This window comes from Fukomys damarensis, unplaced genomic scaffold (assembly GCF_012274545.1).
Source record: "Fukomys damarensis isolate Sample0158 unplaced genomic scaffold, DMR_v1.0_HiC HiC_scaffold_30, whole genome shotgun sequence".
NCBI classification, from domain to species: Eukaryota; Metazoa; Chordata; class Mammalia; order Rodentia; family Bathyergidae; genus Fukomys; species Fukomys damarensis.
This window is the reverse complement of record NW_022900942.1, coordinates 33,801,811-33,822,988: the sequence shown is the minus strand read 5'-3', so window position 1 is coordinate 33,822,988 and position 21,178 is coordinate 33,801,811. Positions and strand designations below refer to the sequence as shown.

The following is a 21,178-nucleotide window of genomic DNA, read 5'->3' as shown; positions in this document are numbered from 1 at the left end:
TATTTTTATTTGATCTCCATGTTAGCTCTAGGAAGTAAAGTATTAACTTCATTTTAGAGATGCAGAAATGAAGCATAGGAAGGTTAAGTCAGTCAGTGATGGACTGAGTACAAACCCATGTCCTTCTGTTTCCAGAATCTATATCATTAACTGCTAACTCTAGCTATCCAACGTAGAAGCCACTAGCCACGAGTGGGTAGTGAACACTTGAAATTTAGCTAGTTGGAATTCAGTATTACAGAACTGGACTTGAAGAATCTGCTCTAAGTGCATCATACACACTTGACTTTGAAGACCTAGTACAAAGCAGTAAATGTAAAATATCTCAGTGTTTTAAAAATATTGATTACACATTGAATTTAAAATGTCTTGGGTATGTTGGGTTAGATAAACACATACTATTAAGATTAATTTCATCTCTTTCTTTTCAGGTTATTTTAATGTGGTCAAGAGAGATTATCACTTTTAATTTTAGGTGTAATTGTGGTTCACACTGTGTTTATGTTGCATAGTACTGTTAGACCTGCTGTTGTAGTACCTGTACTTTCTACCAGAGTTCTCTACCCACAGCAAGCCCTCGGCATGCTCTGGCTCACCAATAATTTATGTAAAGCATAGTTAGAGGCCAGAGAAAAAGAAAAATGTTAACAGAAATTGCCAAGTGATTCCTTTCATCATGAGTAGAATAGAATTTTCAAAAAACACAGAAGACAGATTATAAGGTAACAAGTTGCAGGGCTCAGGGTCACACCTCTCTGAACTCTCCCCTTCATCAATAAACATGCCAAGAACACTTAGTCTAGGTTCTATTCAGCACCACAAAAATCACAAAGATTTAACAAGAACTATTACTATGGATTCACTTCTTGATGGGGAAAATTAATGTTTTGCTAAGGCTGCAAGAATGAGGTGCTGCAGATTGAGTGGCTTAACAAACAGAAAGTTTTTCTAATAGTTGTCAAGGCTGGAAGTCTGAGATCAAGGTATGTCAGGGTTGGTTTGTCTTTGCAGACGGCTGCCTTTCCCTGTGTCTTCACATTGTTTTCCTTCTATATGTACATGGTATGATTTAAAAAATAGGCTGAATATTTAAAAAATTATTACTGTAAAAGATGCATTGTCGTAAGTCTCAGGGTACATTTATGCCATTGTTCTTGCCATTTTCTGAAGCAGTTATGGAAGTTCTCTAAGATGAGCATCTTTAGTTTTGCTGATGTGTCTGACTTGATGTCTTGAATTGATTTTAAAAGTTACCTTTCCTAGTCATTCGACTTTGAGGAAGAACCATGGTGCTCTAGGTGTGCCTGGGTGGATAGCACCAGACATAAGAGGATACACAATAGTGTTTTATGAGTCTGTCTTTTCACGGGATGGTATTCTGCAGCAACATTCATAGTATTTTTGATCATATCTTGTAAAGACACTCAGCAAAAAGGACTTCCAGAACCATTTCAGAAAATGCCAAGAATAATGAGTGTTCAAAGGGGAGTTTTTTTTGTTTTGTTTTGTTTTTGTTTTTTTTGTTTTTAAATCAAGTAATCTATGACTAGCATTGTTTGCTAGACCAGGCATTTGCTCAATACATACAATACAATTCAAAGTTTTCTTTCCTTTTTAAAATTTATTTTATATTTTGCAATTTTTTTCATAGTATTTAAAGTTTTTCGATGTTTAGACATTTTTCTTTGGTGAAGCACGAGTTTCTTTTTGTGGTCCCTCATCAATTTTAGACAGTTGGAACTCTAGTGGCACTGTTCACTGCTTTCTGGGCAGCTTGTATTACAGCTACGGCTTCATCAACCTTAGATGGGAGAAACTCTGGAGACTCAAGCAAATAAAGAAGTTCTGAATTATCGATCTCTAACAACATGCCAGTGATTTTACCAGCAAGAGTAGGGTGCATGGCTTGAATAAGGGGAAACAGCTGTTCACCCAACATTTGCTTTTGCTCTTGAGGGGTTGCAGATGCCAACATGGAAGGAGTCAAAGGCTCCTGACCTTGTACATGAACAGCAGGCTGTTGCACGGTAATCTGTGGCTGTGCATTAAGATGCTGCTGATAATTGCGGACCCCTGCAGTATATTTATACTGGGGAATGGTGCAGACAGCAGGTGTAATTGCAGCGGCAGCAGCTGCAGGACATGGATCCATTCTCTGTGTTGACCTGTTTGCAACACACTGTGTTGACGTGACTCGTGGAACCTGTGAAGAAGCTGGTCTCACTGTGCTAAATGGTGGTCTAGGAGTGGCGGGTTGGATAGCACCAGACAGATTCTGGAATCGATGAGGTCTGGCATCCTGAGCAGTCCAGTGAGGACTTGGTTTTAGTCGAGCAATTTGGCTAGGAGAATAGTACACAGCATGGTTCCGAGTCTGTGGGACAGCTTCCATGAAGTAACGTGAAAGAGGTGCTGGCCGGTAGGGGTTGATTACAGGGGTGGGCACAGCTCCTACACTCGCCATTCTCTGCCTATACTGGTTAGTGAGGTGAGCCTGGCGCTCTTCTTTGCGCTGAGCTAAAGCTACATATAGTGGCTTGGTGGCCACAATTCTACCATTCATTTCTGCAACTGCGGTAGTGGCTTCTTCTGGGGAGGAGAAACATACAAAACCAAATCCTTTGCTGCGACCACCCTTCTTCATAACCTTTGCACTAGTGATTGTACCAAATGGAGAAAACTCTTTCCAGAGACGTTTATCATCAATACCATCATCAAGATTTTTCACATAAAGGTTAACATCCTGGTATCTGGTGATCCTATCTTGCTTCATCTGTTCAAATTTATGTGTAAGTTCTGTCTGGCGTTCCACTTTTTTCTGAGCTCGACCAACGTAAATTTGTTTTCCATTGAGCTCTTTTCCATTCATCTCATCCACAGCTGTCTGTGCATCTTCATGCCTTTCAAAGCTCACAAATCCAAATCCTTTGGATTTTCCACTTTCATCAGTCATTACTTTCACACTTAAGGCAGGTCCAAACTTGCCAAAGAGATCTTTAAGGCGCTCGTCATCCATGTCTTCTCCAAAATTCTTGATGTAAACATTGGTGAACTCTTTTGCCCGAGCTCCAAATTCTGCTTCTCTTTGTTTACGGGACTGAAATCGTCCAACAAATACTTTGCAATCATTTAGGAGCATCCCATTCATTTTTTCAATAGCTCTTTCAGCGGCTTCCTGTGTCTCAAAATGTACAAATCCATAGCCCTTGGAACCATTTTCATCACAAACCACCTTACAGGAAAGGATGTTACCAAAAGCAGAAAATGTATCGTGCAGTGCTTTATTATCAATGGATTTGTCCAAATTTTTGATGAATATGTTGCCTATTCCACTTTTGCGAAGTGATGGATCACCGTGAGACCACATGATGCGTAAGGGCTTTCCCTTTATAACATCAAAATTCATGGTGTCCAAAGCGCGCTCTGCGTCCGCAGGCCGCTGGAAGTTCACATACGCGTAGCCCAGGGAGCGGCGGGTGATGGTGTCCCTGCAGACCCGGATGGTGACGACGGGCCCGGCCGGGCTGAACTTCTCGTAGAGCATCGCCTCGGTCACGTCGGGGTGTAGATCCCCCACGTAGAGCGAGGCCATCGGGTAGCTGGGGGCTCTGGGGTTCATCTCGGCACGACTGCCCAGAGGGCAGCGGGCCGCGACCTTTCCGAGAGCAGGAGAGCGGGTGCAAGGGCCGGAGCCGGGTGGAGGGGAGCGGGGCTGGGGGTGGGGTCAAGAGCGGAGGGGCAAAAATCAACCTAACCGAAAACTACTCAACGGACACAGAACGGACGATCCGCTGCTGCGGGCGCGCGGGTGGCTGTGGTCGGAACTCCTGGAAGGCGTAGGTGTCTCAGTCCCTTTCGCTTCTGCAGGGCTGCGGGCCGGTGGGTCGGTCTCGGCTGATTCACTGGGTTATTTTATGAAAGAGGAAGACAGAAATAAGTCTCCGGCGGGGGAGACCCGGATGTTTGTAAATTTTTTTTGATTTTTTAAAAAAGATTTTATTTAAAAAATTTTTTAATATGTGTTCTGAGCTCGGAGCTTATAATCAGTACCCTTAGCACTCACCACTGGGGAGAAGGGGCAAGGGAAGTCTTTTGAGGGAAATTAATAGTAATGTGCCTTTTACTGTAATACAATTTTAAAATGAAAACATTCATCATATGTTTTATTTCATTCATCATATATAACATCATATATTGTGTATTTATATAGACATGATTTTTTTCTTGCCCTAAGGGCACTAGTCGTATTGGATTAAGACCCACCCACGTTATTCCATTTTAACTTTGTCAAATTGGTAAAGGACTGTCTCCCAATACAGTCACATTCTGAGGTACTGGGGTTAGAACCTCATCATATATTTTGCGGCGGGGGCACAGTTAGCCCATAGCATGGCCTATGAAGCAAGTACTAAGGCTGCATGGAAAATGGAGCACTCAATTCCTTGTGAGATACATGTTGAGGGAAGCCTTGCATATGTGAAGTGAGGATTGGAGGCCTTTTGAAGGTTAATTTCTCTTTCTCTTTAGTTGGATAAGCTACTAATACTCTCAGTACAGGCACAACTTGATGTAGCTATTATGAACTATTATGTAACTGCTATGAACTATGTGCCACACCCTCCATATTCTCCTGTTTTTTTACTTCTTCTTCTGGTACCGGGGATCAAACTCAGGACTTTGCACCTGCAAGGCAGGTGTGGGGCCAATGAGCTAAATAACCAGCCCCTCCTCCCAATTCTTTTTTTTTTTTTTTTTTTTGGTACCAGGGATAAAACTAGGGTCCTTGCATTTGGGAGGCAGGCAGTGGAACTACTGAGCTGACCCCCCACCCCCATTCTTATGTTGAAATCTTAACCTCCTATCTGAAGATGGAACCTTTAGGGAAGTAATTAGGGATGAATGAGGTCAAAAGGCAGATACTAATCCAATACTGCTGGTCTTCTGAGGGGAAGAGACCCCAGAATCTGCTCTCCATGTGCACAATGAGGGCAGAGCAAGAAGTTGACTGTCTGCATAGGAAGAGAAGCCTCACCAGAAACCAAATTTATGGGACCCATGATCTTGACCTCCTACCTTCTAGACTCAGAGGAAATAAATTTCTGTCTTTTAAGATATCCAGTCTATTTTCTTATGGCAACCTGAGCTGACTGACACATGGCCTTGATTGATCTTAAAGGGGCTCTGTTGTAAAAGTATAGCAAGAAACCTGTTTTTTTGGTGGCTTAGTAAGAGTTGCTCACCCCTTGTTATAAAAGTCATGGGGAAAACCATGATCAATTTGCTAATAGAGCCAGAATAGTCAGGAACTAGTGGTGCTGGTAGGATTGGATAAGTTTCTACTAAAATAAAGAAAAAATAAAAAAGAGTTGTCCATACTTGTTTCATCCCCAAGAGCCAAGTTTTAAACATTTTTTTATTCTTTATCTTACTGGGGATTGAATGAACCCAAGGCCTCATGCACATTAGCAAGACAATACTATGCCACTGGGCTACATCCCCAGACTCCTCCTTGTTTAAATTTTATTTTGAAACAGGGCCCTGCTAAATTTCCCAGACTGACCTCAAACTTTCGATCCCAGAGCTCTGGTTTGGCCCAAGCTTTGACACAAGGTGGAATCCTTTTGGGACCCACTACCTTTCTAGGATGTATGTTTCAGGGCACTGATGGATCATTACATATGTGTGAACATAAGGAACAAGATTTAGGGTCTAGACATGTACTTATGGAAGGGCTTGAACCAGCTGGAGCAGCTTGACAGAGCAGTGTTCATGTGGGTAATGTAAAGAAGACAAGTGATGTGCACACAGTGACAAGTGTCCTTTGGTTTTAAAGACAGCGCAACAAGGCAGGCAGACTTTAACAAGAGTAAGAAGGATCTGACTTCAGTTCTCTCTGCATGGCTAGGTAGTGGAATGACCCTTCTGTAATGAAATATGCTCCTTTGATTTGTTAGAAAAATTTCAAGGTTGTGGAGAAGTTTCAAGAGGAAGGTGAATGCTGAAATAATTAACTGGGAAAGAGAGAATGTGACTGTCATTGTTCCTTGAGTTGGCAGAGACAACTCCCTGTTACAGAGGAGGATGCGAAGTTGGAGGTGGAAAGATGAATTGTAGATTTTTAAGAAAGAAAAGTGAAAGAAAGACAGTCTTGTCAGATAAGAGCACTTGCCAAGACCTAAAATAATCTATTCTGTTGGAGAAGTAGATGGCTGGCACTGTGCATAAAATTTGTGAGGGAGAAAGAAAAGGTATAAGCTGGAAAGATGTAGCAGCGTAGTGCACAGGTTTCTACACTATGCTGAGGAATCTGAACTCCTTTTTTTTTTTTTTTTTTTAATTTTTTTTTTAGTGCTGAGATTGAATCCAGGGCCTATCCCTGGGCAAGACCCCCCTCCCTTTTAATTTTTTTTTTTTTTTTTGGATTGTTTTTCAGTGCTGAGATTGAATCCAGAGCCTATCACTGAGCAAGACCTCCATCCATTTTAATTTTTTCTTTTTTTTTGAGAAAAAGTCTTATGTCGTCTAGGCTGATCTTGTACTTTTAGGGCTCTTGCCACAACCTCCTGGAAATACAGGCATGTGCCACTGTGCCTGACTTGGGCACTGCCTTATAAATAAATACCTTATAAGTAATGGAAAGATTTGGTGATGGGAGGTGTGTTTCTGTAGCTGTGGGTGGTGAGAAGGGGAGAAATACTAGTTGGGCATCCAGCTAATGCCAGAGCTGAGACCAGTAGTCTCCATAATGGTGTCATAATGGTGGGTGGGGCTGTGGCAAATGAGCCACAAAATACTCATTTTATTTATAATCTGAAAAGCAAACAAAACCTTCACTAGTACAGTGAACCCTCAAGTTACAACCAGCCCAACACAGGTACAACTTGAGTTAATGGAAGATTCATTTGCCTCTTGCTATCTGTAGCGAATAAGTACTCAGGTAAACATCTGGATCTCAGCTATATTGACTTACAACTAACTTGACTTACAACCAACCCTTGGGAACCAATTGAGTTTGTAAGTCAAGGGTCCACTATACTTATGTGTAAAGGGGCAGTGCAGCCTCCCTTCAATTGGCCCATGTGGCAGGTGGTCACTTATCACAGGGGATTTGCAGCAACCTCTGGGATGAACAGTGGCTCCTTCATGGCTGACAGTGTGGACTCCACTCCTTTGCTGGTTCTAGTGTGTTTTTCTGTACATTTGACTAATTAAATGAATTTACGGATTATATTATTTAGTTACATCACATTTAACATACACAAAATGGACGGGTTTTATACAGAGTTCTGAAAAGGAAGTCTGGATTAAAGATGTTGCTAGTGAAGCAGACAAGAAGCAGAAATGAGGCAGATGGCAGAGTACACACTTCTACTACTTGCGCAAGTTCCTCATCAAGTGCATGAGGTGAAAATGGCCACATTGTCACCATCTAGCAAAGGATTGGCCAATGAAATCAAAATCAAGAAGTTTATTAAGAATGAGTTTGTATCCACTGCAGCTATCCACCCTAAATGTTGGACAGTGATATGCTCACCAAGATAATTTGTAACAATTTATTTGCTGCTTTATCATAACTTTTTAAATATCTGGGCTTTTTTGAGGGGGTGCTGGGGATCAAAACCAGCACCTCACACATGTCAGGCAAGTATTCTATCTCTAGGTTACACCCCTGCCCTAAAAATATGTTTTCTATGTTTTATAATGTACATGATATTGTTAGAACATTGGCACATATACATAATGTATGAGCAAGTAAATACATATCATTTGGAGATGATTGTTTAAAATTTTACTGAGTGGGGTTTCAGTTACACAGTTTTGGAGCTTAGGCTTTAAGTAATGAGAAACTGCAGCAAATGCAGAGTGCCTGTAGATTGCTGATTGCCCTCTGGGTGTCCTGCAAGTGTTTTCCGTGCTTTATCAGTAATCATCTGATTATTATGAGTCTTCTGAAACCTCCCTGTTCTGACAGCCTGGGGTCTCCAGTGTGGCTCAAAGACAGGAATAGAGTTTCTTTCCATAACATCCCATTGTCCTCTGACAGGGCTGAGGCACTGTGGGCAGGATCTTCATAGTGATCGAATTGTGCAGCCTCTCAAGACTCAGGCACAGGCAGGGCTTGGCTGCACCTCATGGTAGACCTGGGGGGCTGGTGAGCACCAGAATGCCGGGGAGCTATGCTTCTGCTCACTCATGGGCAGTAACCCAGGGAGTGTCTGTGGTGTAGGTGGCCAGTGGTAGGGCTTGGACTTTTCCTGCTGTCACAGTACTCTAACAGTGTCCCTCCCTGCAGTTTCCCAGCCTGTCTACTAATTCTGGCTCCCCGGGAAGACATCTACTCTGAAATAATGGGGAAGTTGCTAAACTTTTTTATGTGGTACATTACTATTCTGGTTGGTTTGAGTCCAATTTTCTTTATTATTCCAACCTGCAAAATTTCTATTTCTTTCCTATTACACATGTAGTTCTCATTGAGGTGCAGGGGAGCATTACTGGCATAGACAGAGCTCCAAATCTCAGCAGCAAACATTATGTCCCTTCTCTGCAAGGTGAGAAAGGCTTTGGAGAGAAGGGCCAAACTTCACAGGGGAGTTGACAGAGAAAAGATACTTTCCATCTTTTCTTTCTTTTCGACACTGGGGAGGTCTTTGTAATGAACTACATCCCTGAAACTTTAAAAAATTTTATAAAATTTTGATATAGAGTGTCCCTAAGTAACTAAGCTGCCCAGGCTGGGCCTGGCCTTGCAATCCTCCTGCTTCAGCCTCCCAGAATGCTGGGCTTACAGCATGAGCCACCTGCCTGGCTAGTCTTTTCTATTGCATTAACACCAAATCCTAGCCAAAGACTGAATCAATGGCTTATAGAGTGGAAATCAAATAAGAGAGGGTTAAGTAAGATCCATTTTATAAGAAAAACATGATTTAAAAACCAAGTATACTTTAAATTTTGCCTCGAGCAGATAGTTCTTTCAAAGGAAATCTGCCATTTCCTCCTCTTTAGCTCTTTGCTGCAGTGCTCTGTACTACAGAGACTGCCAAATTTTAGCCTGGATGCTGTGCCCTCCTCAGCCCTTCATCAATATGTGCCTTCTCAGATCCAGACAGAGCTGAGTCTGCCTTGGTGAGCAGGCTGCCAGGCCCACTCCAGCTAAGCCAGCTGAGGCTGAATTAGTAGTAGGGCTCTTAGGGGAAGACACAGAAGCCAATTTTAGCTGCTTTCAGCATGATAGGGATGTCATTAGCTCACCAGGGGGAAGTCCAAAGCATGGAGCCAGATTCTTTTTTTTTTTTTTTTTTCCTTGTACTGGGGATCGAACTTGGGTCCTTGTGCTTGCAAGGCAGGTGGCGGAATCACTGAGCTAAATCCCCAGCCTGGAGCCAGATTCTTAGTAGGCTGAGCCTCAGGGCTCATCAGACTGAGTGCTTCTTCTCTTGACTCTGTCAGAACTCTGTTCTCTTCTTTCTTACAAAGCCTTGTTCTTGGAGCTGCTTCAAATCCGTATCATAACGCCAGCTTTCAGTCCTGGGCAGAGGGGAATACCTTCTGTCTCCCAGAGCAGATTTGGATGGGCTTTGTTGGGGTCATCTGCCCATTCTAGAGCTTATTCCTGTGGCCAGAGAATGGGGAGCTCTGATTGGCCAGGCTGGCCTACCTATCTCCCTTGTGGCTGAAGAAGGTGCTGGGCAGATTCTGTCCACATCAGAACAGGTTTCCTATGGAAAGAGGTCTTGTAATAAAAAAAGGGCAAAAAGAAGAGCTGCCTACTGGAAACCTCAAATAGGGACCACTTGTGTCACACTTTGTAACTAGGCAACAAAACAAAGCCAGATTAACATCAATGTCATCAGATACAAGATCATATATTACCATGAGCCAGGTCTTTGCTAAATGCTTTATACATTCCCATGTTCCATCCTTTCAGCAATCCTACAGGGTTCGGATGTAGGCATCCCATTTTCCAGGGAGAAACTGGAGGCTCGAGGGTGAGTGGCCTGCCCAATGTCACGCACTGTCTTAAAAAGACTGACACCAATAGTGCTTTCAGTTTTTACCCAGTCCTCCTGCTTATTATGAGGACTATGACTGTGGCTTTCTGTGTTCTCTCTATAGCTCAGGAGTGAATCGGAGGAGGCTCGGAGACAGGTACTGTGATTACTCAAAATCAGCGAACTCTTCTAATGCTTATTCTTGACACCCAGACTTTCTTCTTTTACAATTTAAAACACCTTTCTTTTTAATTAATGCAATAATTGGACCTGTTGATGGAGTACAGTGATATCCATATCTATATTATCTATGGTTCCACTTCTTGTGTCCTTATCATTTCCTTTTGTTTAGAGCCTTTCAGCCCTTTTCTTCTAGCTTGCATAAAATATATAATAGGTCATTGTGCGTGCTCTAGGCTCTCTTTCTTTAAAATAAGTTATTCTCAGGCCAGGGATTTGGCTCAGTGGTTCTGCCACCTTCCTCACAAGCTCAAGGGCCTGAGTTTGATCCCCCATACCCCACCCCCAAAAAAAAGTTACTCTCCATGGGCTTTTTGGGCATTTGGGGTCAAATACTGCTGTGGTTCGAAGGTTCACAACCTGGCTGTACTTGTCCTGACTACTCTGTCGTAAGAGTACAGAACATCCTGGCTCTTTCTTACTTCTGATACTCTAAGCCTATTGTGTATTAACATCACTTTCTCATTTCTCAAATACCAGAGTGAGAAAATAATTTACACCAGATTGCACAGCTGGCTGTGGCAGAGCTAGAACTTGCTTTTGTCTGGTCCAGTTTTCCATCTCCCTTTCTTTATGCATGGTGGAGTGCGTCCTACTCCTACAGAAGGTGTAAGTGGCAATTCCTTGGCTCCCCTGCCTTATGTGCTACCGGTGAAGCATGAGGTCTTCTGGACTCAAAGTCAAGACAGTTGGAGTCCAATCCTGGGTCTAATACCACATCCTGAGAGATTTGGGGTTAGTCCTTTTACTCCTCACAGCCTCAAGTTGTTCTCCCACCAAAGTTGTGGTAACCATGTCAGCTGCTGTACCCAAATGTATTAGTGACAGAATGAAATTGGGTGTGGTACATGGATGGCTTTGGGAGTTGCACTGTCCTCTATAAAATTTTTGTGGTATTAACTCACTGTACATCTTCATGAAATATTTTCTTATGCAGTGGCTGAATGCAGAAACACTTCTTTCTGAATCAGCTTCTGAGCCCCACAGCAGTATGCAAATAGTATTTCCTGTGGATTTTGGCTGTTAATGTTTATTCACTTATATTCCCAGAAGATAATTCCAAAGTGACATCATGCTTTCTTTCCATAGTCCCAAGGTCAGTTACTGGGTATTTGTTTAGGACAGGCACTTGCAATCCACAGTTATGGGGACAATGTTTTATAACTCTTTGCTAATTATGAATGTCGCCTCATTTGGTAATCTGTGAAGGTTGATAGGGGGCCGGGCCCTACTGTTGCTGCTAGAACAGCTAAATGAGTACAGTTTAATGTATTTCTGGGCAGAAGGGCCTAAAATGAAATTCACTTTGTTGTGGCCTTTGGGTGTTTGTATGCTGTTAAGTTGTGGGAATGTGTTTTTAAGGGATGTGGAACAAATGTCTCATGTTGGCTGAACCCCTCATTTCCTCTGAACTGGGCCCTTTCAGCTCAGGTCTTCATATTCACAGTTTGAGGCTTTTGAATCAGTTCCTTGGATGGGGTGCTACTCTTCCCAACCTCACTTCTCCCAAATTCATACCCATGCTTTCACCAGGTTTCTCATCCACAAATTCCATTTTTATTACTTTGCTCTCTTCCAAATGGCTTGAAATTTTTCAAACACTTTCATCTAGTGTTTGAAGAATTCAAGGCTTAATTTTCCTTTCCAAGATTGTCTTTCATTTACCTTCTGTATGAATCCTCAACTCCAGAGAATCAGCTCTACTCTCTGATGTGCAAACACTGTTTTCTTCTTGGGTCTTTGCTTACTCCTATTCCTCTGCCCAGGGTGAGCAACCCTCTCTGTCCCCCAGCTTCTCCTCCACCAGCTTCTTTAGATCCTATGTATTTTTAGAGCTCTACAAAATTGTCCTGTTCCCTGAAGCCATTTCTAACACTATAGTTTATGGAGATTTTTCTTATCTCTGAACTGTTATTACATGTACTGTCTACTACTCCAACTGCCCATCTATCTGTTCTATCTGACAGGACTTGAGTCTATTTTGTAACTTCTTGATGTAGGGATGATGTTTATATATTGCTTAGCTTCCTCCGAAGCAACTTATTTTTCCAACAAATATCAATTTGTTGTAGTCAAGACTCTTCTGGTTAAAAGGAAGAAAGATACAGTGTAAGACAGTCCCTCATTGACACAAAGAAAGTGAGGATTTCCAGAAAGTGACAAATGTTTGAAGTCAAAGGGAGTATTTTGAGTGAGATAGATGGCTATGCATCTTTTACTGCTAAAAGTGTTTTTAACGACATTCATTACTGTATTTTTCAAGCACCCTTTATAGTGTGTGTGTATGTGTGTGTGTGTGTGTGTGTGTGTATACATATGTGTGTATATACCTTTGTGTAGGGAATGGCTATAATTTGTATGTGTGTGTGTGTGTGTGTATACATATGTGTGTATATACCTTTGTGTAGGGAATGGCTATAATCACAAGGCAAGAGATATAAGCTGGAAGATGTGGATACCTTAGTTGAAGCCCCAGGTTAAGATCAATCCTAGCAAATGATGGCACTTACAATGCTAAGCACTGAGTTCTGTTTTTCATTCTTACTTTTCTTTTGGTACTGGGATTGAACTCGGGACCTTTTGCTTTCAAGGCAGGTGGTGAAACGTCTGAGCTAAATCCCCAGCCCTCTCATTCTTACTTTTTAAAGAGGTCAGGCTACAGATTACCCTGAGATGGGTCAAGGAAACAGTGACAAAATTTTCACATATGAGAAGCTTTTCAAGACTCTGAGTCGACCCAAAGGACACCGGAAATAGAAAATCTTATTTAATATTTTCTCAATGATCAGGAAGATGGAATAGCAAGTGGGCCTGTTGGGTCTGCTGGTGACACAGTGGACATCATTAAATAACTGGCAAATCATTAACCAGGAATGTAGACAGGGTGCTCAGACTTAATCATTTTTATTCCCACCCCTGGGTAAACCTGGCAGCATAAATGCCCTCAACTCTGGCATGAGAAACTGCTCTGAAATGCAAAGTTTGATTCAGCCAGTAAAGTAAAAGAAACTGTAATGGTCTCATTTCTATCTTTTTGAGTAATGATATGCCAGCTTCCCAATAAATTGCATGAAGGTGAACAAGAAAAATAAGTCTTTGACCTTTCTCGTTTATATCCACACTCAGATATTTCTTCTCATATCTTATACTGGCCACAGAGCTTTGCATAGAAGATTTAATTTCCTGCTGCTGCAGGCATTAAAATGGATCAGACTTCCTCTCCTCTTTCTTTCCTCCCTGCAACCTGTGTGGCCTGTCACTCAGGGTATGGAAGGACAGAGCTAAGTGAGGGTCCTTCCTCTCTCTAAGGGAACGGTTTTCACAGCACAGAGCAAATAGGTGTCTGGTGAAAAAATTGTGAATGCTGAGCATGTGGGATATGGAAGGCACACCTTCTGGGTGATGAATAGCTTTTATCCAGATAAATGTACTTCTAATTTGTTAGTTTAATTACTGCAGCCTTGCAAAGTCTTGAGCCGGTAATTCCTTTCTCAACAAATTAAAGCCTTTAAATAATTCTGTGGGAAGACAAATTTCTCACTCCAACTTTTGGACATTTGTCTGAAACATATTTCCAGAACTCAGCTGGGTGCCATTAACAGGGTGGTGCAATGGCTGAGGCTCCTTTGTGATCTATACGTGTCTCTTTGGAGTGGCTGCTGAATTTCTCACATCCAAGTATAAATCTCCTTTCAGTAATTACCTACCTCTGCCTCCCATCCTTAGATACTAAATCTTTTCCAAATTATCAATAGCTTTTGTCCCCAAAGAAGAAAGTGATAATCACACAACCCCACCCCAGGCCAGAGCCTGAAAATGGAAGCTCCGGTGAAGACGCAGCATCCACTAGAGGCACCAGCCGCTCTCCACCTGGCCTGATCCCGTGCCTGGGTGGGGGTGCTGGAACGATTAAAGTTTGCATTTCCAAAAATGGCGTTCCATCTCCTCTGCTTTCTAATTTCTATTCATTTTCTCTATTTTGCAAATGCCTTTTTTTCTCAAGTGAGAATGGGCTTAGCTAGCTTTCTGTCAATCGCAAATCTTTGCTAATTGGTGTTTCTCTGCTTTTCAAGCAGAATGATATAACTTGCTTCATAAAGATAGTTGGAGGCTTTGTAAGTTCCTAAAGGGTCTCATGAATTCCCAAGCAATGACTGACTTCTGTGTAGTATAATTTTAGTGTCAGGTAGATTTTATGATTTTCTGATTCACTTCAAATTGGATGTCCATATATGGGATATAACTTTCTATGTATCAGAGTACTTAAGTGAAAACCAATACTTTTTTTGGAGAGATTGAAAACAGAAAACTTTCAGTTTTGAAGCTCCTGATGGTAGGAGAGGGGTCAAATCGAATGCTTTTTAAAATCTTTATTAGATCTATTGGTACATATTAGGTATACAATACAGTTACACCTATCACTGGGATCTTGTACCTATACATGACTTATCAGGTTCTTATTTTTCCCCATTCTCCAGCTTTCCGTTCAGCCTCTCCACCCTTCCCTATTTATGAAGACATTGTTTCCGTGTTTTCCCTTTTTACCTTTCCCCTACCTCTCCCACTTCCTCTACTCTTTTAGACTTTTCTTGCTATTACACAATATCAATTATACATTTTAATCCTTATTTACACTTTTACTTTTTCACACCAGAGACACTATTTGGTATTTACTCATGTGTAACTTATTAATTTCACTTAAGAGTATGGCCTCAATGTGCATCCACTTAGCTATAAATCTCTGTAGTTTCTCATTCTTTATGGCTAAGTAGTATTCATTTTATATATAAAAAAAAACCACACACACATCTTTATCCAGTCTCTAACCGATGGGCAATTGGGCTGTTTCTAAGTTTTAGCTATTACAAACTGGGACACTATAAACATGGGTGAGCATATATCATTGTGGTATGATTCTTTTGGGAAGATACCCAGCAAAGGATACTTTCAAGTGGGGCTTCTAATCCTAGTTGTTTGAGGTATCTCCATATTGATTTCCACAGTGGCTGCACCAATCTGCAGTCCCACCAACAATGGAAAAGGGTTCCTATCTCCCCACAACCCTGTCAGCATTTGTTATGGTTGATTTCTTGATAGCAGCCATTCTTACTGGGGTGAGGTGGAATCTCAGTGTTGTTTTCTTCTGCATCTCTCGAATGACCAGTGATGTTGAACATTTTTTTCATATGATTATTTGCTGCTTTTACTTCATCAGAGAAATGTCTGTTCATTTCAGGTGCCCATTTTTGAATTGGGGTCTTTTTATATTTGGGAGGTCTGATTTTTTTGAGTTTTTTATATATTCTAGATAGTAGGCCTTTGTCTGAGGAACAGCTGGCAACATTTTTTTCCCACATTGTGGGTTGTCTCTTAGCTCTGCTTGTAATTTCTCTGGCTGCACAGACGCTTTTTAAAAAGATGAGATTCCAGTTGTTGATTCTTTGTACTAGTTCCCGTGATACTGAGGATTTGTTCATAAGGTCTTTTCCCATGCTAACATCTTCAAGAGTTCTACCGAACTTATCTTCCAGTAAGTTTAGTGTTTGTTTTAATATTTATATCTTTAATCCACTTGGATTTAGTTTAGTGCATGGTGAAAGATATGGGTCTAGTTTTAATCTTTGACAAGCTGAAATCCAATTTTTTCAACACCATTTATTAAAGAGGGTATCTTTCCTCCAGAGAGAGTGTTTGGCTCCTTTGTAAAAGATGAGGTAGTTGAGTGTGTCAGGAGATGTTTCTGCATCTTCTAATCTATTCCACTTATCCTTGGGTCTATTTCTTTTTCAGTACCATGCTGTTTTTTTTTTTTTTTAAATCACAGTGGCTTTATAGTATAGTTTCAAATTGGAGGTTGTGATACCTGCTGCCATGTCTCTGTTGCTAGAATTGCTTTTGGTATTCTAGGTCTCTTCTGATTCCAAATGACTTTTTGGATTGCTTTCTCTAGTTTTATGAAATATACTGTTGGAATTTCAATAGGGATTGCATTGAATCTGTATAGCAGTTATGGAAGTATGGCCATTTCCACTCTATTGATTCTTCCTGCCCAGGAACAGGGGATGTTTTTCTACTTTCTTATATCCTCTTCAATCCCTTTTTGTAGAATTCTATAGTAGTACAGTGTAAAGGTCGTTTATCTCCTTCATTATATTGATTCCTAGATATTTCATTTTTTTGGATGTTATTGTGAAAGAGATTATTTCCCTAATTTGACTCTCAGTGAGACTGTTATTTGTGTACAAGAAGGCTATTGATTTTTTAGAATGTACCTTGTATCCAGCTACTTTATTGAATCTGTCAATCAAGTCTAGAAGTCTTTTGGTGGAGTTCTTTGGGTCTTCTATATAGAGTATCATATCATCAGAAAATAATGAAAATTTCACTTGTTCCTTTCCTATCTTTATTGCTTTTATTTCTTTCTCTTGCCTAATTGCTGTGGCTAATGTTTCCAAAACTATATTGAACAGGAGTGGTGATAGTGGACATCATTGTCTTGTTCCTGACTTTAGCATGAAGGTTTTGTTTTTGATCATTTAGTAAGATGTTGGCTGTTGTCTTCATCAAGTTGAGATAAAGACCATGTATTCCAATTTTATGTATGTTGAACCATCCTTGCATCCCTGGGCTAAATCTGACTTGGTCAGGGTGTATCATCTTCTTGATAACCTTCTGAATTCTATTTGCCAGTATCATATTGAGGATTTTTGCATCTATGTTCATTAGGGAGATTGGCCTGTAGTTTTCTTTTTTGGTTGAGTCTTTTCCTGGTTTTAGAATCAAAGTAATACTTGTTTCCAGGAAGGAATTTGGAAGTATTGCTTCTCTTTCAATTTCATTGAAAAATTTAAAGTGTAGTGGCAATAGTTTTTCTCTAAATGTCTTTTAGAATTCAACAGTGAAGCCATGAGGACCTGGGCTTTCCTTTGTTGGTAAATTTTTCATTACATTTTCAGTTTCACAGATTGTAATTGGGTTGTTTAGAATTTTTATATCTTCTTTGTTCTATTTTGGTAATTCATATGTGTCTAGAAATCTGCATATTTTTTCTGTGTTCTCCATTTTATTAGAGTACAGGTTCTTGAAGTAAGTATTGATGATCCTCTGGATTTCTGCTGGATCTGTTGTGACTTTACCATTTTCATTTGTAATCTTATGAATTTGAGCCTTTTCTTTTCTTTTTCGAAAAGGTTGACTAAGAGTTTATTCTTTTGAAAAACCAATTCTTTGATTCTTTGATTTTTTGATATCATTCTCTTAATCTCTATTGCATTGATTTCTGCTCTGATCTGTATATAATTTCCTCCCTTGTATGAGCTTTGGGTTTCTCTTGCTCCTCTTTTTCTAGGAGCTTAAGATTCATCATTAGGTTGTTTATTTGAGCTCACTCTGTTTTCCTAGTGTGGACATTCACTGCTATGAATTTCCCATGTAAAACTGCTTTCATTGTATCCCATAGATTCCTGTATGTTGTACTGGCATTGTCATTAAATTGTAAAAACTGTCTAATTTCTTCTGTGATCCATTGGTTGTTCAGGAAAGTGTTATTTAATTTCCATGTGTTTGTGAAGTTCTTATGGTTTCTTATGCTATTGATATCCAGTTTAATTGCACTATGATCTGATAATATACATGAGATAACTTCAATTTCTTTGCATTTACTTAAACATGTTTTATAACATGTTTAAGTAATAATAATATGCTATTATTATAGACAATAATAGCATGTTGTCTATTTTGGAGAATGACACATGTGCAGCTGAAAAGAATGTATATTCTGATTTTGTGGGGTGGAACACTCTGTAGACATCTTTTAAGTCCATTTGCTCAAAAGCTTGGTTCAGTACTAGTATTTCGTTGTTGATTTCTCATTTAGATGATCTATTTGTGACAATGGGGTATTGAGGTCCACCACTATAATTGTATTAGTGCTAACTGGTGTTTCATGTCCCTTAATATTTGTTTTGTATAGTTGGGGGCATTAGTATTTGGTGCATATATATTTATGATTGTCATCTCTTCCTCTTGGACTGTTCCCTTCATAAGGATATAGTGACCTTCTTTGTCTCTCTTAATTAGTTTTGGTTTGAAATTTACTTTGTCTGCAAATAAGATAGCTACCCTCCTTTTTTCCGGGTTCCTGTCACATGGAGAACTGTTTTCCATTCTTTTACTTTCAGTCTATGAGTATCTTTTTCAAGTAGGTATGTTTCTTGTTTACAGCATTTTGAGGCACTTAGTAGTACTTAGAGAGTTTTTGTTGGCAACTGAATAGTGCAGGGCATGTTTAGGTGACTATAGGTTTGACAGAGGATCATTCTCTAAGCAGGTCTGAACCAGAGGACTTGATCATCTTGTTCAACTTGAAAGGTCATATAAATGGGATCTGAACAGGCTACAATAATCTGTGAATCAGGAAAACTCACTCATGGACTAGATAGAGATCTAAATCCAGGGGTTCAAGATGTTGAGGACAATTCCAGAAGGTGGACCTAGTAAGGCAGACCCCAGAGCATGCAGATTCCCATTGCATGTGGGTGACTGTGAGGTCACCATCGGTTACCCACAATCATGTCCAACCAAGGCGCTGGACCCCAGAGATCCCAATGGAATCAAAGGGAGAGGATGACTTGTTGCTGAGACTACTGCAAGGCAAATCACCTGTTCCTTCTCTTTGTGATAGATTCTAAGTACAGTGCCCCGATGATGGCATTTCAGTCCCCTTGGGTGGTTGGGATAGACAAATGTATCTTTGCTGTCTAGTTTGCATATACAGATAAGATCCAATGTCATTGCCATTTGACTGCAGGCTAACCCCTTTTTTGTTTTGAGAGAACAGTATCCCTTATGTTATATTTATCTCTCTGTGTCTTTATCTGTTATCTCCTGCAAATACACATAATTAACTTGTGTTAAGTAACTCTCATATATCGTATATTGTCCTTATTGAAGTTATCTATATAATAATAGAGGAGATGGGAAAATCTTCATTGTCCCTGTTTTATATATACAATTCTGTGTAACAAACTACCCCAAAACTTAGTATTTTAAAACAACAGTGATTATTATTTCTCAAGGTTAAAGATTGACTAAAAGTTTTAGTGGTTTCTTACGTAGCTTAATTCAGCTGGTAGGCAGGCTTCTGGAAGATTCCAGAGGCTTCTCTTGCCTACTGGGAGCCTGAGTACTGTAGCTGGTTGGCATGCTCTTGTACATGGCTCTATTCTCTCTCTCCCTTTCTCTGTCTCTCTTATCTCTTCTTCCTAGGCCGTTCCCTGTGATTCTTCTCTCTAGCAGGTTATCTTGGACTTCCTCACAACACATCAGGAAGGTTCCCATAATGTAAAGAGAGAAGCCATCAGGACAAGACCTTGGCCTAAAACTGTCCCCTTGAGATTTCTGTGTCCTTTAATTGGCTAGAGTCAGGCATGGGGCCAGCCCAGATTCAAGGAAAAGGCAAAATAGTCCCACTTCTTGATGGGAGTAAGAGCCAGTAATTTGTGCCCATCTTTATCACATCTCTTCAAAGAAGTACTGATTGCTTGCCAGGGGGAGAAATACATTAATGCTTATCTTGTAGGTTGTTGGGGAGAGTAAATGAGATTGGTGCAAATGCACCATTTAGGGCAGGTCAATAAGTGGCTATATTCTTTCTGATTTGAGGATCAACTCTATTTGGCTGAGACTATTGTCAGGAATCTGTAATACAGTTTATTTCTGCTGATTGTGCTTTATTTATCCCCAAATGAGGATTAAATGCATCAATGTATGTAAACTACTTAGAATAGTGCCTAAGATATAGCAATCATGGAATAAATGTAACATATTATTATCATCACTATTATTATTGAATAGTAATGATTTCTAAGAACAAAACAATCCCCAATTTATAGGTAATCCACCTTTCTGATTATGAACAATCTTCCTCCTATTTTACTTTTATCAGAATCGTAGAGGTGTTAATAATCTTAGAGCTTGAGCTGAAGTGTACGTAGCTCAGTGATAGTGTTTGACTAGCGTACATGAGGCCCTGAGTTCAATCCTCAGCACCATAAAACAAAAACAAAATAAAAAATCCAATAACCTTTGAGGTCATTTAGAAGGAAGTGAAATGGAAAGAAATTTAATGCTAAATATGAGCAAGTAGCTTTTTTAAGTTATTTAAGCTAGTTAAAGATTGATCTGGCAAGGTTTCAGGATTCTTTTTCTTCCTTTTATTGAGTTTATTGGTACATTTAAGGTATACAGTACAATTACATTTATTATTGGTATCGTGTTCCTTTACATGATAGGTCTTGGTTCTCATTTTTTTCCTCTTGTCTGTGCCCTCCCATCACCCCCTCCTCCCCTCCTCACTTACAAACACTTTATTTCCATTTTTTCATTTTTTCATTTTTTTTTCTTTAGGTTTCAGGATTCTAAACAATAGTTCTCTTCACTCCACCCTTAATTAAAGAGTGTTCTACTTTATTTTATTCTAAATGAAGAGAGAGGCACACAAAGCTCTATTAAGAGTATAGAACATAAGAGTGAGATAAAAGTGAAGAAGACAGAGGTTGGAGAAAAATTCATTTAAGGACAGAGATGGCATTTAGAGATGGTAAATATATACAAATAAAAATAAAGAGGGCTAAATGGTTTGGTTTAGAACCTCAACCTCTATAAAGTCTCAAGTGTTCAGAGATGGCACTTTCAGAAGGCGATTGAGTCATGGGAACCTTCTACACATCAGTAGAGTAATAGATGAATCCATTGCTGAGTTCTTAGCTAAGTGTGCTGTTAAGATAGGAGGCCCAGCTGGTAGAGGTGGGTCACTGGGGGAGGGCCCTTAGAGAGTATACCTCTTGTTGTGGCTCTTCCCCTTCTCTCTGCTTCCTCCCTGTCATGCATTAAGCAGGTGTCTTCTACCAGGCTTTTCCACATGCCATTTCTATCTTGAAGCCAGTGAC

At 40.2% G+C, this 21,178-nt stretch overlaps 1 protein-coding gene across 1 annotated transcript; it reads right to left on the bottom strand.

Moving 5' to 3' along the window:
• Positions 1-1,669: 1,669 nt before the first annotated feature.
• On the bottom strand, positions 1,670-3,751 carry LOC104860504 (polyadenylate-binding protein 1-like). Its single transcript, XM_033757573.1, has one exon. It carries the CDS (start codon positions 3,617-3,619, stop codon positions 1,727-1,729), a length of 1,893 nt encoding a protein of 630 aa, XP_033613464.1. The 5' UTR covers positions 3,620-3,751; the 3' UTR covers positions 1,670-1,726.
• Positions 3,752-21,178: the final 17,427 nt, after the last annotated feature.

Bases quoted from the DNA above. Each gene is read 5' to 3' on its own strand.
- LOC104860504 (XM_033757573.1), bottom strand. From the start codon at position 3,619: ATGAACCCCAGAGCCCCCAGCTACCCGATGGCCTCGCTCTACGTGGGG.